Below are 19,491 nucleotides of genomic sequence, written 5' to 3'. Positions count from 1 at the left end.
AACATTTTGGTTGCTATTTTGAGAGCTCTGTCATATAAGTAATCCTGGACAGCTACAATAGCCAATAATTGTGGTATTCTTAGCCAAATACTCGTCAGTATTCTATTCATCATCAGACTCAGTATCATTGAATTTGAAAGCAAAATACATCAGTGTTTTTGAGCTTTTAGAACATTATGGCTGTAATCCTGTACCTGAGAATAAGCTCGGTTGAGACTTACAGTGAGACTTACTTCAGAGTAGACTTGTATAGGACTGTTGTAAGTCTGTGTTTCTTAGCTTCTTTTGTAGAAGCGGTTTTCATTCTATGATTCAGGAACACTCCCCCCCCCCCCCTAAATTCTTTGGAAATTTACCAGTTTCACAGTAAAAATGACAGATAGGCTTTTCTGAAAGATTCCTTACAGATTTTTTTTTTTTGCCTGTAGGAAAGATTTTCTTTTTCCACTTAGTTTCTTACTATTATTTAAGAAAGAGTCCAAAGCTAACACATAAGTGCTTTTTAGAAGTGTTTGTCTGCTATGCCTTAAATGTGCTGTGCTTTGTACATATACAATGTGCAGTAGCTGCTTAGACATGTATTGTGCAGGTGCGATTTCTTGCTAGTAAAAATGTTGAGAGAAGAGTGCTAAGCATAGACTAATTGTGACAGATGCACTTGGCTATTATACTATGGTGTTTCATGCTCTAGTACATCTGCTCTGTTTTGAGACTGTTTCCCTCCCACAAGATTAGGCTTACTCATTTGGGCAGTTATGTAGAAGTATGCAGGGTTTCACTTAGACTACTGAAATATCAAATGTGTTTGCAAATGGATAAGTATCAAATAGTTCAGTTGGAAATCCATATCAGAGAAGTGGCCTCTAGCCCCATCCATAAACAAGAATTCATGGTAAGAATGCCCATTTTCTACAGCAGAAGCATATTCGGGCTAAAACTCACTATTCTGGAGGTTTGGCTTTTAAGAGAAGCAGCTCCCTTCCTAGGCAATAGTGATATACTTGCTACCAGCAGTAGAATCCTGATAGAACGAACATTTGTATTCCTACTTAACTGGATGACCCACCTCATACATTCCATAGAAGCAACAAGAAAGAAAGCCAAATGACTTTAGCTTCCTTTCCCCACACTTCCAGGTCTGTGATGAAAGCAAGAGATGCATACTTGAATCCCAGTTTGCTGCCTCTCCCCTTCCACAGAAGGCCTGGAAAGGAGGCGGGGCGTGAACTACTAATTATATTTCTGTTTATGCTGCTTCTGGGTTAGCATACAAATGCCTTCTCTGTGGATCTGTTTTTGTGCCACTTAATGTTACATTACTCTTCATGGAATAACCTACAGGACTTGACTAAACTGGAAAAAGAACATCCTGTTGCACAAAAATTTGAAGACTGCTAATGTTGAATAACTAGTGGCAAGGTGGCTTTTATGTGGAAAGCAGTAAAAATGACATGCAAATAGCTCATAATTTTTTTTAAAAAGAGCATTTAACTTACAATGCTAAAATAAATGTATATTCACATTCAAGTCATTTTCAAATTACCTTGATACAGGCTTTGCACGGAATTTATCAGAAGGGAGCAATGCTAACTACACAGAATATGTGGCCACCAGGTGGTATCGTTCTCCTGAACTCTTGCTTGGGTAAGTAATCTATCTGTAGGTAGTGTACCACTTTGCAAATCTTATCCACTAACTAGCATTTGGTTGCTAAAGTTTTAACCTTCAATAAGGAGCATATTTAATTATTATTTTCATTGCTTATTTCCATTGGCTAGTTTCATAAAGGTACCCTGCCCGTACGGGCCAGTCTTGACAGACTCTAAGGTTGTGCGCCCATCTCACTCAAGAGGCCGGGGGCCAGCGCTGTCCGGAGACACTTCCGGGTCACGTGGCCAGCGTGACATTGCTGCTCTGGCGAGCCAGAGCCGCACACGGAAACGCCGTTTACCTTCCTGCTAGTAAGCGGTCCCTATTTATCTACTTGCACCTGGGAGTGCTTTCAAACTGCTAGGTTGGCAGGCGCTGGGACCGAACAACGGGAGTGCACCCCACCGCGGGGATTCGAACCGCCGACCTTTCGATCGGCAAGCCCTAGGTGCTGAGGCTTTTACCCACAGCGCCACCCGCGTCCCGGCTAGTTTCATAATCAGCACTAAATTGAAGCCTAGTTTAGTCATTTCATCATTCTAAAAAAAAAGCAAAAAAGTTTTTATAGGATTGGATTCTAATGAAATCTGTTAGCCTTACATGTTTTGGGCCACAGATGGTCAACTTCTGCAGCAACTAGACTGTATGTTTTGGCATCCGTTTGGAGCCCATTCATTGAGCATTCCATAGAGCCCAGGAATGTGTGTGTGAAGAGCCCTACCCAGCAGATATTCATGTGGCCTCCTGGTAGTCAAGCTTCTGATACCTCTGATTTATAGATTAGAAAACTGGGTCAGTTTTTCTGTCACTTTCTTGGTTTTTCTTTTATATACACATTCTCCAAGCATCTGGTCAGTTTGTGTGTCTTATTTCCTTACATGTTACCACATTATGTACCAATTACCAGCATCTGAACTTCCTGCATGCCTTATCCTCTTCCATTCTGGTCAGCGCTGTGAGAGTCACTATGAGACTGTCATTCACCATATGCAGTATTGTAGCTCAACGCTGGGGATTGTTCTGCCCCTCCCCATATTCTATTGTCTCTTACCTCTTGTCATTTCTTTAAGTCTTGGTCCATCTTAGATCTGACTTTAAATGTGTCTCTGCATTGTTTTTATTTATTTCATAAAATTTATACACTGCTTTGATTGCAAAAACAAACAAACCTCAAAATGGTTTACAAAAAGATAAAACACTAAAATCAAGGGGGAAAATCACAACCATACAAAAATTAAAATACTAAAAGAAATTAAAATGATCTCAACTCAATTCAGCTAGCTGCTGCTGTGGAAGGTAAATTTAGCCCCTTTCTGCCTTGCTGCACTCCTGAAGAAAATCTCTTCTCTGAAGTTGCCATTTCCATCAGGGAAGAAATTCCGCATTGGTGCCATTATGGTTTTCCCCTCTAAGCTTTCAAATGGGGATTTTCCTCAGGGCCACAGCAGAGGAGGAAATCGTCCTTTGATACCTGCAATCCCATTGTTCCCATTTTTATTTGCACATAAAAAGACCTGTTAAATTGAAAGGTGCATTTAACATCAGCCTGCCTTTCTGCTTAAAGGCTGTTCAACTCAAGAAAAAATGGTCAGGGCAATAATTATTGTGAAGTGGATGAGTGGGGCCCATAAAATCCCATTCCCCCCCCCCCAATTAAAATTTCTGGGTAAGGTAATGCAGCTCTTGAATGAATTTTAAATTCATTTGAATACAATTTAATTGACACATATAGTATACGTATGCTGCAGTGTATATTAAGATACTTCAAATTTCACTATTTCTTGAGTTATGTGCTTCCAAAGTGTGACTTTATTTTAATATGGATAAAGAAATAATTTTAGATGCTCCAGGTATAGCCCACACATCTTTCTTTCTTTGTGGTTATGATTATAATTAATATGGGTCATTTTTTGCACTTTAGCTGTTTTATATATTTTTTTCTGAGTGTTGAAAACATTAGAGTTTTGCATTCCTTATATGCTACAGTGCCATTTTAATAAGCCTGAAAGAGAGCAGGGAAACCTGACAAATAGCTAATTATACTACCAAATATTTTATGACTTTTTCCCATGGTAATAACCTATAATTTCCCTTGACTTACAAGAATTGTAAAGCTTTTACTAGCATGACTATGAAGAGCTTCCTCTCTCTTACATTCCTGTTCATTCTTAAGATAATTTGTATTTTAATTATTTTTAAATAGCTTTCATAGTTGCATTTTAGTTGTATTTGTTTTGTGAGTTCACATAATAATAATAATAATAATAATAATAATAATAATAATAATAATAATAATAATAAAATATAAACTTAATAATAAGAGATAGCTTATTCCACTGCTGTTTGAATTGGACATCTGTGCAGATATTATCCTTAGAGGGGTGTTATCGGGAGTTGCTTGCTGTAGCTTCAATTTTAACATTTCTATCAGCAGGAGTAACTTCTTGGCTTTGGTGCATGTTTTGATGCGCTTTGCAGACTGTAGTGGGGATAGCAGAGCAAACCAAGACTAGTCCTGATTTGGCCTTTATAAGCCAATATTTATGTGTGGTAAATGTGAAGAAAGCAACTGAAAATAAACTTTCAGCATCAGGGGGCTAGTGTACTGCAGTATAAGGGGAAAGAGGTATACCCATCAACTGTTGCTGTAAATTTGGGATTTATTTTTTGCAAGGGAAAAGAGAGTGGTTATTTTTAAATGTTTTTTCCCATTGAAGCAGAAAGCAGCAGTTACTTGTAGTTGGTTAGAAGGACAGAGGGACGACCAAGGTCAGATAAACATGGGCAGTGGAAGAACACTGTTGACTTTTCAAACACATAATGTGAAAGTAAAATAGTTACAGGTAGCAATAATAGTTACAGACAGCCATGTCTTAAAACAAAATCATTCCAAGCACAGAGGAAACACTGGCCATGGATTGTTATATACCAGATTTTCACCTTTTGAAATATAGCAACCCTATTAATGTAAGCTCCTACCAGGTAATCACATAGTTTGCTCAGATAAAACTCAAGTATTTTGTCTCTTGGCTGTTTCTCATTTATGAGATCTACATACTGTCTGCAATTCTGGCAGCAGCAAATTGAACATATGCACATGCATATTCAGTTTAAACATGAGTCTCTTTTGTATCATTTAAACAATATTTGCTAGGAAGACATTCTGGGCATTCAGATTTTTATTGTGTGGAATGTACCCATGAGAGTACATTATGCTTTGGTCTTGCTTGCAAGCTTCCCATGTGCATCTAGTTGACCACTGTGAGAACAGAATGCTGAACTAGATGGACAAGTGGCCTGATTCAGCAAGGCTGTTATTATGTTCTTATTACCCAATGTTTTTTTTTCTGGGGGTACACAGGGGTACCCATACCCCTAAACATTTTGGGAATCTTTGTACTTTTGTTCATTTACTGTATTTATTTCCCCCGATTTGAACTATAAAATGGTGATTTTCTTGAGTCAAAATGAGAGTACCCCTAAACATTTTATTTTTTTAAAGAAAAAAGCCCAGTTATTACCCATAGAAAATGGAAGGAGAGACCAGAAAGGCTTTCCTCAACCACCTCGATTCTCCTAAAAACACCATCTTACTTTATCCTAAAAACACTATCTTACTTTCTGGATATGTAAGGCTTGATGCAGTACCTTTCTGCTAAGGTTGCTGCTTATGGTTAAGAAACTGGAAGTATAGAGTAGGAATAAATGGACAGTTCTCCCAATGTATGAATGTAGAAAGTAGAGTCCCGCAAGGATCAGTTCTGGGACCTGTGCTTTTTAACTTGTTCATTAGGAGCTAGGAGTGCGTTGTGAAGTTTGGTGACGATACCAAATTGTTCGAGGTAGTTAAAACGAAAAGATTGTGAGAAGCGCCAAAAGAATATCTCCAAACTGGGAGATTGGAAATAAATGAATGGGAGATAAGATGAAAAATGCAATCTGGTGGGAGTTTGTGGATTGAAACAAAAAACACCAAATCTCACATATATGCTAATGAAGTCTGAATTGACAGAGACTGGCTAAAAAATGGACCTTAGAGTCATTGTTGATGAAGATACCGCTTCTGCGGTAGTAACAACAGCTGTGGCACCCTTCTTGGAGGCCAGATCTGCTGCCTCCTTAGCAGCAGCACCCCCAAGCCACATCTACAGAGGCCTTTTGGTAAAGAGGAGGCACTGCTGGTCTCCTCCCAGCCTTGTTCCCAATGAAGATATTTCTTTTCCCCTTGTTCCTGATGTGTTCCTGATGCAGATCTTCACTCACCCCTTCTTCTTTGGCGGGGGTTGTGTGTGTGCTATTTTGTGGTTAGCCTCAGGTGCCAAAATGCCTTTGCCTGCCTGGCCCGGATGCCTCTGAATACAGTCATACCTCGGGATGAATACGCTTCAGGTTGAGCGTTTTCGGGTTGTGCTCCATGGCGACCCGGAAGTAATGGAACACGTTACTTCCGGGTTTCGCCGCTCACGCATGCACAGATGCTCAAAATGACGTCATGTGCATGCGCGGAAGTGGCGTTCGCATCCAGAGGTACCACTGTAGTCATGGCTGGGAATCATAAATTGGGAGAATGCTGTTGCACTCTGGTCCTGCTAGCAGGCTTCTCAAAGAGATCTGATTGGCCACTGTGGAAACAGAATGCTGGGCGAGATGGGTCTTTGGTCTAATCAACTAGGGTTCTTAAAAGGAAGTGTTAGATTTTTTTAAAAAAATAAATTTTAATTTTTAATACATTTTTGAAGAGTTTATTGCTGTTTAAAATATCATTATTGGGTTCTTTTAGCTTAATTAGTGGAATAGATGTGACTAACATCCTGACCTACATGTTCAGTGTACCAAAGACATTTTGTTCAGTTCAGCTGTAAGATCAACAAGAGCATTAGTAATTCTGATTTGGGGGGGGGGTATTTTTTTGAGTGAATTCCTATAAAAAGGCTGGCAGGTTTTGTCAAATTCAAAACCAGTTTTTCAGTGGAAGCATGTACAATTACTATATTTTCCTCTGTATATTACCTTAACTATTGGTGCTCTAAGGAAAAGCCATCTATTGCAGCGAAAGGTGCAGGAGTGAGCAGAGAGCTTTTTTCTCTAAAGGATGAGAGACCCCTGATACTGAATTTCTTCCTAGATACAATACAGGGGGAAACATTAAAACATTGATTTGTTAAATTTAATATGTGTATTAGTGTGCAAAGTAGCAATAACTTCCATGTGTTTTCTTTTCAGAGCCCCATATGGCAAGTCTGTAGATATGTGGTCAGTAGGCTGTATTCTTGGGGAACTTAGTGACGGACAACCCTTGTTTCCTGGCGAAAGTGAAATCGACCAACTTTTTACAATTCAGAAGGTGCTAGGACCACTCCCTGCAGAGCAAATGAAGCTTTTCTACAGCAATCCCCGTTTCCATGGGCTGCGGGTAATGCTTAAATTAAGTTTTTCATCCATGTTTCCAGGTGGTGAATTGTTTGGACAATATGTGTGTACCAAAATAATCGCCCTGTTCAATAAATATTTTTGTAATGAGGTAGATATTTATAAATGTGTTTCCATTTCTGTTTTTCACTACTAACGCAAGTGTGTAATTATGATTCATTAACATAGGTCCCTATACACAAGGTCTAGTCGGTGGTGGGGGAAGAGAGATTTCCTAGTATTCTGTTCACAGCAAATTTGAAAATTACAGATTGGAAGGATAGATAGTCCATACTATATAGTGAATTAAATATGTATATTTCACAGATAAAATATGTATGTTTCACATTTAAAATAATTAATTTAAGATAAATAAATGATATTTCTTTTTTCTTTTTTTAATGGATAAATATTGCTTGTTCTACACTGTGTAAGAGTTTCCAGAAGTGTCAACACAGCAAGTCAAAACAAATTTTAACCTGTTAGCCTCTGTTAACCAGATTAGAAAGAACATAACTTTTGAGCAGGACAGGACAGGTGGCATTGGCAAAAGTAAACTTACCAAGGGTAATTCTGGAGATTAATAACAAGAGATGGCAGCATAAGCAGTGTTTATCTTTGGCTGGGGGCAATCACTCCTTTATAAAAAGCCCATTATATTTATGATGTTTAGGGAAGTTTTTAATGTTTGACATTTTATTGTGCTCTGTTGGAAGCCGCCCAGAGTGGAAACCAGCCAGATGTGCAGAGTATAAAAAATAAATTGTTATTATTATTAATTTATATTTGATGCAGCTTGTTTTACCATCTTCCATATAATAAAAAGTTCCATCCTCAGAAAGATTTTATCTGGACAGCCAGAAGAGCCCATCTGTTGGGGAAATCTTTTAAGATATTCTAAGACTTCACTGCATATTTAAAACGTTAAAATAATCTGCCGTAGCATAGCAACTTGGGTCTGCTCTGAGTATGACTAATGTTGAACATCACCCTCTTAGTTAGGCAACTTGTAAAATTAATTGCAATTAAGTAGATACTAAGTTGCAGTAGTTCCTGTAATTTAAATGAAGAGTGCAGTAAGAGATCAAGCTCTTCACCCTTTGAAGTTTTGTGAAACCCTGCTATTTGAGATATATGATGACTCCCTTTCCAGTATGTCTTCTTACAACAGCTCTCCTTCAGTTTTTAACATTATTAATCAAGGGAGACAAGTAGTCTGGAATGTTGTATGCTAGTGCTGAAAAGTTATGTAATTAAAGCTATACTTGGGAAGAACTCTCACTATTAAGCTCTCAAACCATTTATATGACCTACTTTTGGATCTAGCAGTTTGCCAAAGGATATTGTATATGCAAGACATCTTCCAGAGCAAGAAAATTAGCAGTTTGTAAACTCTGGTGGATCAAACAGAACCAAATATAAGATTTGCTAGGAGCTGCCCCTCCCCCCGCTTGCATTGCTGCCCACCCCTGCCCTCCTCCCCACCCCTCACCTAAACCCCCATCCCCTCACTGCTCCTTCAGCACCCCCAACCAACCCCCCCACATCCCCTTTAAATTTCTACTCCCAACCTACCCGCTGCCCCACCTACTCCCCCATCCTGCCTACCTTCTACACCGCCACCTTGCTGCCAGCGTCCATCCCCTAAGAGCTCCCCCCTCTGAATCCCCTCACAGCTCACTCCAGTCCCAAGATCCCACTTCTGCCACTTCTTAAAGAGGAGAGGCAAACAAACAAACAAACAAACAAACAAACAAACAAACAAACAGGAGAAGGTGTTTCACCTCATGCCACCACCAACAGAAGGAAGCATATAATTAATATTGCACACTTCCTTCTGATAGCAATGGTTGAAGGGGAGAAAGACTTTCCTTGGTGGCGGCGGCCGTGACAATAACAAGGAGCAAATAAAGGCCTACTTGGGCTGCCTGCTCACTCGCTCTTCTGGATCACCTACTCTGAATCACTTGCTCAGCTGGGCCACCTGTTCACTCAGACCTCTTGTGCATGCCTTTTAGTGAGCGGGCACACAGGTGGCAATGACAGCGATAACAACGCCTGCCTGAACTTCCAGTTGGCCCACTTACTTGCCTCTGCTGGCTTGCTCACTTGCACTTCCCACTGTTGTCATGCTGCAATACACTTGGCCGCCTAGTGGTGGCCACACAAACTTGCAGCAGGATGACTTTTTTCTTACAAAAATATTATATAGAAAGCAATGTACCTGTGGAAGCTTACCATTGACATATTGTCTTTGTTCAATTCTTGACAAACAAACAAAATGAAAATAGTGCCCTGAAACTTTACAAGCTTTAGTGGAATATTTTACCTATGTCCAAACTGCATTTTATAGCATTTTGTGGTTGACTATGTAGCTGCTGTGTGATTTTTCAAGAGCCGAACGCTACACTTTGCAGAAACTTTTGCAGTTTGAGGGGAATTTTAATTGGAAAAAATAGGGGCATTAACCAATCTTTTCCTTCCCCTCCAGCACAATAGTCCTGGTCTGACTTCCTCCCTTTTCTATTCCTCCCTGACTGCACAAGTGCTATTAATCTTTTTCAAAACATAGAGTGCATTTAGTATGACCTTAATCAGGCGATTATCTTTGTGGTTTTCTAATGTGTGTGATTATTTCAAGAGGCCAATCTGTATTTAAGCTATCTATGCTATTGTATGTTGTCCCAGGTATTTTAGGCAGTATATACCACAAACAGTGTTTTGATGACTTATAAATGTGCCTTCCTAATGTATGGAAATTATTTTTATACAGTTTCCTGCAGTTAACCATCCACAGTCTTTGGAAAGGAGATATTTAGGAATCTTAAGTGGTGTTTTACTTGACCTTATGAAGGTAGGAGTATTGTTATTCTATGTATTATTGTTTCTATGTTCCACTGCTGTTCTGATGTTAGTAGTAAATCTGTGTGATGCTGATTTCTTTTTCAAATCAGCTTCAAATATTTGAAACGGTACCAGGGATACTTCAGGGGAATTATGCCTTTTGCTGAGTATTACCCTGTTTTTAAAAAATAGAAAATTGTATTTTTCATTCATTATTTTTGTCTGTGAAAGCAGTGTAATTCTCCTATTTACCACAATGTAGACCTCTTTTCAGGTGATACAAAAAACTGAATTTAGTCCACATTAATATAAATAATGTGTTAACACGTTAGCAATAGGGATAATGGTGTTTATTTCAGTAAGTGCCTTCTCCAGCTTATTAAAATAAATGAATAACCAGAGGAACAAAATGGTTTTGTGAAACTTAAGTTTTTTAGGAGCCAAATAGAAAATAAAATCTATTTCCTACCTTCTGCAGCAACCCAACTGCTTGTTATCAGGCCCAAATGTTATAGGTTCCAGTGGCTACTGGGCCCCAGGGTTATTCATGCTGAATACATCTACATCAGTTTGTAGCGTGAGTTTTTCACAGTAGTTATAGCACTTAGAATCAATGTTTTAAATACAAGATAGAGGGAAAATAGGCAAATAGTTTAAAATAGTTTTCAGTTGCACAAAATACTTCTTAGAAATTGCAGTGTTTAAATATTAATTGGCCAAATACTTTTTGCTTCCAAATGGTATACAACTCAGCTTTATTACTTAAACCCGAATTTCTGTTCAAAAGAACTTACTGAAACTGGATCCAGCTGACAGATACTTAACAGAGCAGTGTCTGAACCACCCAGCATTTCAAACTCAGAGGCTCTTGGATCGTTCACCATCACGGTCAACTAAAAGAAAACCTTACCATGGAGATAGTAACACCTTATCCAACAGGTAAGTGCAAACCATCTCTTGCCATTGGGATATTGATGCCCTAGCAATTCACATGTTCACTGGACTTAATGGAAACTGTTGTCTGTTAACTGGGCACAGTGACTCATGTGAAGAGTACCTTCTGTGTTGATGACAGTTGCTGTTCCATTTGTGTCTTTGAGCCTCCTATACCTGAATCATATCAGGAGTGAACAAAGTACTCTTCATTGCTTCTTTGTTCATTTTGATTCTGTGCATCTCTTACTTTTGAAAACTTGATCTTGTGGGTTCTCCTTTAATTGTTCTAACTTACTAGGCACTTGGAACAAACAAGTTAGCCATCTCAGTGCCAACAGGCTCCAGTCCATGCTGTATGTAAGCAAATCTTAAACACCAAGTTTACTGAAGCAACTGGTGTTTAAAGGTAGAAATTAACATGTGTTTTCTCTGTGTTTTATAATATAGAACTCAAGCTAGCAAAAGTACTGCTGTACAGTCTCATCACAGATCAAACAGCAAAGATATACAGAATATAGGATTGCAGAGAGAAGAAGTTCTTCCATCAAATGAAAGCTTTCTAAATGGAAATATGCCTGTTGCTTCACATAGCCCAATGCTTTCAAAAAAGCCAACTAACGCTCCTGGATCTGGAAGCAAGGATCTAGCTAATAACAACATCCCACACCTCCTCAGTCCAAAAGAAGCAAAAACAAAAACTGAGTTTGATTTTAATTCGGATCCCAAAGCATCTGATGGTCCAGGTACAAAATACTTGAAGTCAAATTCCAGATCTCAGCACAACCGCCACTCATTTATGGAGAGTTCTCAGAGCAAAACTGGCACGCTGCAACCAGGCGAAAGGCATAGCCGTCACAGTTACATTGATACTATTCCTCAGTCTTCAAAGAGTCCCTCCTATCGAACAAAGTCAAAAAGTCATGGGGCTCTGACAGATTCCAAATCTGTGGGTAATCTTTCCGAGGCCAGGGTTCAAGTTGCAGAACCAAACAACAGTAGGTATTTTCCATCCAGCTGCTTGGACTTGAACTCTCCTACCACACCAACACCTCCACGCCATGCTGACAACAGGACTTTGCTGAGTCCTTCTGCAAGAAATAACAGAAGTGACGGTACGCTTGAATCGCGAAGACCATCTACAAGACATTCCAAAACTATGGAGGAGCTGAAATTGCCGGATCACATGGATGGAAGCCATTCACACTCTTTATCTGCTCCCCATGAATCTTTTTCTTACGGTTTAGGTTATACAAGTCCCTTTTCTTCACAGCAGCGCCCTCATAGACATTCTATGTATGTGAGCCGGGACAGAGTGAGGACCAAGGGCTCAGAGGGTGGCTTAAGCGTAGGGCAAGGGATGGCAGCCAGAGCAAACAGCCTGCAACTATTATCTCCACAGGTGCAGCATAAGTCACTCACAAGATCTGTTGGCTCCTCCCGTGAAGACTGTACGGAAGATACCAGTAGGGTTAGTTTGTATTTTGACTGTTGGAGAGACTCCTCTTCCCCATTTTGTATGTCTGTCATGAGTGAGCATATAACTAAATTGTTAAATGTAGGAATTACTTTGACCCCACCCTGGGAGCGCTCACTTTGATATCCATTTAGAACTTTTACTTTATTATAAAAATAGGTGAAACCTGTTGTGTGAACATAAATGCTTGAAATTATTTATTACATTTATACCCCAGCCTTCTTCCAAGGAGCTAAAGGTGATGTGCATTGTTCTCCGTAGCCTTCACAATCCTGAAAGTTGCATGTGTCATAAGGCTATTACTTTGTGTTGGTAATAGTTTGACCCAGATTTTTGAATAGTTTTGAACAGTAGTTGATCTTGGGATAAGTACAGGCAGATTTTAGATATGAGAAATTCAAAGAAATTATGGGTATTTCTTCACCTTTCCTTCGAAGAGCAAACAACTAGGCTACGCCTAGCATAGGTTAAAACAGCCCATGAAAACTTTGCCATATGTCAGGCATGGGGAAACTATGGCCCAACAAGGGTCCTAATTTGGCCTACAAGGCTGTTTTTCAGGTGTGGTCACAACTCCAAAGGAACAGTCGGGAAAATTAGTGCACTCATTGTACATCTGCAAGCAAGGCTTGCATTTCAGCAGCCTTTAATTTTTTTGCCGTATACAAACTGACTAGGAAGAGCTCCACTTGAATTCAAGCCAGGGATTCAAAAGATCTTCCAAGCTGTGCCTGCAAAGGAAGAAATGAAATAATTGGGTGTGCTCTTGATTCTTTCCATTGAAGTTTAGTCACTTGATGTCATGGTGACATCAGGCGACTGACAGGTCAAAGTGGCCAATGGGGTAGGGGAGCTGAGGATTCTACTTACTGGCCAGGTTCTGTTCCTCACTCCTGTCATTGGCACTTGTACTTAAAGAAAGGATAGAAGTTCCACAGGTTTTTAAAAATGAGAGACAAACAGCAGGGAAGAGCACTTGGAAACAGGTTCACTAGCTGATACCTTGGTATTATCTAGCAGGGATGCTCTTACATAGTCATTGGTCTGGGAGTTGCGATATGCTGGAGAGGTAGCAGGAAGAGGAGAAAACAGGAAGGAAGGGGAAGCGATGGAGTCTAGATGATGGGAGCAGTTTTATGTTTTGGAAAAATTGGTCTAGCTAGAGGAAACACTCCTAAAATAAAATCTTAAATCTGTAATTTTATGCGGTAAGCAGGCATAGCCAAACTCGGCCCTCCAGATGCTTTGGGACTACAATTCCCATCATCCCTAGCTAACAGGACCAGTGGTCAGGGATGATGGGAGTTGTAGTCCCAAAACATCTGGAGGGCTGAGTTTGCTTAGGCCTGGGTAATAGCATTTGCTTTAGCCATGTACCTTGTGATAGTTTTTGAGTGGGGGGGGGGGGCTTTGAAGGTGTCTGATTTACAAAACAGCACAGGTTGCAACTACAAACCATTCAGAGGGGTGCTGTATTGACTTAAGATCCTTCAACTTGGTTAATTAGACAGTCTTTGTATGTTTAAGAAACGCATCTACTTCAGTGGGTAGAAACTGTGGGTTAGGAGTGCAAACAGTATCAGACTCCTGGAATTTTAAGTAGTTTTTCAAAATATATACAGTTCTATGCAATTGCACTTTTAACTGGTAAACACAGCCAGTAAATGTGAATTGGCTTCAGTACAGTGGTGCCTCGCAAGACGAAATTAATTCGTTTCGCGAGTTTTGTCGTCTTGCGATTTTTTCGTCTTGCGAAGCACGATGTTGGGAAAGTTTTGGAAAAGCTTCAAAAATCACCAAAGTCTTTAAAAACCTCAAAAAAGGCTACCACACCGCGTTCTATGAGTTGCTCCTCGAAGTCGCAACTGTATTAATGGTGTTAAGAAAAAGGAAACAAACTTGCAAGACGTTTCCATCTTGCGAAGCAAGCCCATAGGGAAAACCGTCTTGCGAAGCAGCTCAAAAAACAAAAAACCCTTTCGTCTAGCGAGTTTTTTGTCTTGCGAGGCATTCGTCTTGCGAGGTACCACTGTATTCAGGTGTTCCCATAAAATAATACCAGAACTATAAACAGGCATTGTTGTGAATACAGGCAACGACTGTTTTAGGCACGTCTAATTGACTGTGCAGGTGGGCATCACATTGACCCCCAAAATGGCTGGAAAAGAGGGCGGAACGGGCTTACACATGTTCCGCTGGTGTGCACAGGGACCAGGAACAGTACCCCTGTACAGAACGGTTGTTGTTGCCTGTAGAGAATATATGATGGTCACTGTAGCAAACTGTATGGCAGTTGTTGTCATTGTCATCTGTTTTTCAACTTTTAACCAGCCTTTTCTCTCACTTATTAGTGGAATTTGTGGAGGTGTTAATATTTGTTCTAGTTCAGGCTGTTTTTAAGGCAATATGGGGGCATATTTTAGATACGGTATTCCTCTGTTACCGAGCCTCCAGGTTGGGGTGGATTTAGTAATAAGTAATTGTGTTTTTCTTTCATTGTTGTCACCGGACTGTCCAGATTTGATTTCAGTTGCAAGAGCTCTAGGGTGGGTGCTGTGCCCTTTTTAATTCATGAAAAAATAAAATCTAGTCACTTTACAGTTCTTAATATGCGGCTTTGGAACAAATATCATTTAACATAATCCTTTCGCTTATTGTGTGGAGGCAAGTTTCATTTTAACAAATACTCATAAATGTAGAATGAGGTTATGGGCAGATTCCTTCTTGTCCTGTTACATACCAATGGAGAACAGAGCTCTTTGGCTTAACAAATTGATTGTTCTTTTATTTAGGGTGGAGCATATCATGATCAGCACACAGATGATGGAGCATCCACAAAAGAAAATAGACTTCTATATAATGATCCTGTACCTAGGAGAGTTGGTAGCTTTTACAGAGGTATTTTTATCTCATGGAATTTGATCAATATTTCTTCCATTGTTCAGATAAAAGATACTACCTATTTAACTTGAGAACTGATTTCACTCTTTCCCCAGGCAGACAAACTCAGGACAGGTGGGAGGAGCCTTCTGTCCTTTTAAAGCTAGGCAAGACTTAAAGATGAAAGTCCTTTTGTTTTAGTAGAGGTTCCTTCCCTTCTTCTACAACTTTTGCTTCTACTTGTGGGTAGATATGCAGGGTTTGGCTGCACCTTTAGACTTGTGTTCAGTTAAGTAGTCTTACAGACCAAACCTAAGCGTGTTTACTCAGAAGTAAGTACTATTGTGTTCAGGTTGCATACTCATAACATATGCATAGGACTGCAGCCTTGGTTATAGCTTTTTGTGTTGCACCTTTTTGAGAGTGCAGCTTAGACATAATACAACAGAGGTTTTTGTATTAACTTACTGGCGACATTCAGAAATACCATCATATCTTGGTTTGCCGTTACGCGCAGTTTTTCACATTTATATAAAATTGCAAACTGTGGCTTGCAGCAAATTAGAAATGGAAATGGCTAACTTCTGCTTTCATGTGTGAAGGAGGGAAGAGTATGTATGATTACAACAGCTCCTATGAATTGGGCCTTAGTCTAGGCTCTGGACAGATGAACTTCTTTTCAGACATGACTGCAGCTACAAGAAATAATTGGTGTGATTCATCCACATTTTTGAATGCTGAAATCCCATTGTCTTTAGAGGGAAAGGTCAGCCTGTCCCATTGAAATTAGTGGTATTTTAAAATACCAAACTTTCTATTCCTTCCAAACATATACTTAAATTTGAAATATTTTACTAATGGAATTTATGTATATGTGTGCAGTATTTATGAAATGGAATGGCTTTAAGCTAAAATTTAAAGTAGTCCTCTGAATTCGCTTTGGTTTTCCATCTCAGTATTTAGTTTATGCCTGCTTGTAACCTATTGAATATATTTGGGTCCTGTTCATTTGGTATTGGATACAAGGGTTGCACCCTATCTCTCATTTTTCTCTGTCACTTGTATATGCATCATTGGTAGGTCAAGATATTGTACGACTTCAGCTTATCCAGATTTTTAAAAATTACTCTAAATATAGACATGTGAGCAGCTCTGACAGGTTATGTTTGGATATAAATAATTTGACCATTCAAACTCACAGGTAGTATTTGTCCAAAACCATAAATTTTGGTTTATAATTACAGAAAGGAGCCTATGTAAGCCTAACACATGCATGCTGTTTCTTCTCCAGTGTGGCTGCAAGGAGGAGACTGGAAAGTTTCACTTCCATTTTAAGTTAACCACAGTTTACCCATTATGCAGTAAATCTTAGTTATGGTTTATTGAAGCAAGCTAGCTTGGAGGAACACAATGACTTTTTTCAAAAACTGTTGCTATCCTTTGATACCGAGGGGCTTTATTCTCCCTATCCTGTGTCAGTATTGTAATACTTTCTAAGAGTGTGATATTAAATGTTGAATATCGAGACTGAAGTGCCTGAGTAATATAGGCCTGGAAATTACAGGCATGTCCATCTTAACTTTTCTAAATTGCCAACAATCCCACACAGCACGGACACACATTAATAATATCCAGGAATTGACACTGTGCAAGAATCTGAAGATTCTTATTAGAGTTAAAATAGTGTAATTAAGGGACTGGTTAGACAAACGAATCTACTAAATTATTGGGATATTGAAGAAAATGATTTTAATTTCTTCAACTTGAGAAGTTTAGTTTGCTTTTTGTGGCAATATAGCAATGTCATCAACATCATAATTTATTAGTTACATTTCTCACCAAAGTGACCCAAAAATATTTACAGTGCCTTCAGATTTAGTCTAGAGGCCTGTAGTCCTTTGGAACCAAATTCTCTCTTGTATTATGCTGAGTATTTGAATAGAATACTTTGTCCAACTGTTGGTGCTTAACGTTATTACAGATAAATTGCTGTCAATTGCCCATGTAAGAACCTATGCTCTACAGTAGAAGGTGATTCTGAATTCAGTCAGAGGCCTCAGATCTTGTTGATTCAACAGAAAATTCTGCCCGTTCACACTGGCCTCCTAACCTGTCTGCTCAAATGCGAGCTTTGTGCATATGTGTTGGAGCATCCCTACATGAAGTGAAATGTTGTAGTAATTTTTCTTTATCCTTTTTCTTTCGGTTTTGCTCCATCTTTATGTGCACTTTCTACAAAGTCACATTTTATTGGTTCAGTGAGATTCTTTGGTGGCAAAGAGGTTGATACTTAACACACTTGAAATCCCTTCGTTCTTTTTGTTGAGCAGTGGGCAGAGGGCGGTCAATGTGTAAGGACAAACTTACTTTATGGAAGAAAAGTCACATAAAAATTTTATTTGGCAGAAGTATGGATTTGTTTCAGTACTAAAGCTCAAGTACTTCCATTAGTTTTTGATTTACCTACCTTTCAACTCTTTTTGTCTTTTGTTTCCTACCCTCTTTTCTTCTTTCTCTTCTCTCTACTGATGTGTCCTCCCTGTCCTCTTTGTAAGTTTCTCATTGTCTCTTGCATTGTTGTTTTGCTTGAATTGTATTCATTTGTTAAAGTTAAAGGAATAAACATCACCAACTTTAAAAAATGTAACTTCAGGGTTGTAAAAATACACAAATCCATAAATGGCATTTATGTGCTGCTATATTAGTTCTGTGTTTTGTTCATACTCTTTAAATGCAATCTATGTTGCTTATGCATGCTTATACATTTCTTATTATTAAGCCCTTCGTGTTTGTTACTAGTTTTATTTCATAGCTGAAATGCTTCTTTCAGAAGTAAACTTCTCTTGAAAGTTTTCAGCCGTATTTCCTAAAGAGGTTTCGGCTGCTATCTCCCCAGTTTGCCATCCAACTTGCAGGAGCAAATTGGATAAGCTGGTTATGTTTTCCTCATGCTAAAACCTAGTGTCTTTTCATTCATTTCTCAATTCTGATAGGATGTCATGCTTTGTAAATAATCAGCATGGTAAATAGAGACAAAAGCTGGTGAGATTCAGATGACGATGGATATATGGCAGCTTTGTATTTTTAATTTTTTTTTCAATTACAGTCCCATCTCCACGCCCAGAGGGAACATTCCTAGATAATAGTGCCTCAAACAGAATACCTTCGCTACCAGCAGAAAGTAGTAGTGTAACAAGCCACTCAAAGAGACAAACTGCTTTTGATCCCTGGTAAGTTGGTGTGTTTAAGGGATGTTTTAAAAACAGAACAGGTGATGGAAAGGGTGTTCACTTAACAATTTCTATTTTCTTTAACCTTTTATTGCTGCGCATTTCATTGGCATTCCTATATTCTTAACATGTTTAAGTCAGACTCATGGTGATTATTTAGTTTCCAAAACTTAAGGTTTAAATCTTTTAAGTGAAACGTTCAAGTGTTTTTCTGAATGCATTAGGCCTCAAGGCAAAGTACTGTTGATATAATCAGTCAACACACAAAAATTATTGGTAGCACATGTAGGTTACACAAAACCCCTGGACAGTGGTCTGAGCTAATGTCGTCAGCCTGTACATGTGCCTAGAGTTCCTTAGCAAATGCACTGGGAACACCTGCCAGAACTCATTGTGGGTTTGGGTAAGTTTTACTCCTCACCTCTGGCCCCCAAAATTTGCTTTCCTTTTTGCACTGCTGATTTTCTATCATGAAAATCTAGATCAGAATTCAGGTGCAGCCCTATATGTTTTAGGACTTTTGAGGCCTGAGGAGATTCTTCATTCCCATTCCTGTGAAAATGATGACTCCATAAGATAATCCAATGTAAAAAAAAATTTTTTTGCTAAAGTTCACTTTCTGTTTGTTTTTCTCCTCTGTGTTAAGGAAAAGTCCTGAAAATGCTCATTCTGAGCAACTAAAGGAAAAAGAAAAGCAAGGGTTTTTCAGGGCGATAAAGAAGAAGAAAAAGAAATCTCAGTCTGTAAGTAATTTCAGTTTCCTATTTTTAAAAAGTTTGCTTTTATGTCATAGTTTTATCAAGCATCAGCTTTCCTTTTCAGATGTTTACGCTTATCTGCATATAAACATTTTAGGCTGAAATCTGTAGAGCTACTTAGACTTACATAATCGGTTTATGCTGACCAGCAGAATTTCTCACTTTAGAGAGTTGACTCCAAGATGATCACAAGTTGCTTTTGAAGCTCATAATATCAAAAGCAATAATTGCTGTAATTCAAGAAAAATACCTAAAGCCACCCCCGCTTGGGCTCAGGAAACTAGTTTCACAGTTGTCAGCTATATAATTA

The 19,491-nt window shown here is 39.0% G+C and overlaps 1 protein-coding gene across 3 annotated transcripts in view; it reads left to right on the top strand.

Moving 5' to 3' along the window:
• CDKL5 (cyclin dependent kinase like 5) overlaps positions 1–19,491 on the top strand; it is a 68,063-nt gene that overhangs the window by 32,651 nt on the left and 15,921 nt on the right. For all 3 annotated transcript variants that reach the window (XM_077927471.1, XM_077927470.1, XM_028727579.2), the window contains exons 8-15: positions 1,554–1,644; positions 6,874–7,063; positions 9,833–9,913; positions 10,691–10,842; positions 11,287–12,307; positions 15,106–15,211; positions 18,300–18,423; positions 19,070–19,166. In XM_077927471.1, the coding sequence (XP_077783597.1) occupies positions 1,554–1,644; positions 6,874–7,063; positions 9,833–9,913; positions 10,691–10,842; positions 11,287–12,307; positions 15,106–15,211; positions 18,300–18,423; positions 19,070–19,166 (1,862 nt within the window). The remainder of the gene's footprint in view (positions 1–1,553; positions 1,645–6,873; positions 7,064–9,832; positions 9,914–10,690; positions 10,843–11,286; positions 12,308–15,105; positions 15,212–18,299; positions 18,424–19,069; positions 19,167–19,491) is intronic.

Source organism: Podarcis muralis, chromosome 4 (assembly GCF_964188315.1).
Source record: "Podarcis muralis chromosome 4, rPodMur119.hap1.1, whole genome shotgun sequence".
Classification (NCBI taxonomy): Eukaryota; Metazoa; Chordata; class Lepidosauria; order Squamata; family Lacertidae; genus Podarcis; species Podarcis muralis.
Note: the sequence above shows the minus strand (reverse complement) of the source record. Positions and strands in the feature narration are given on the sequence as shown.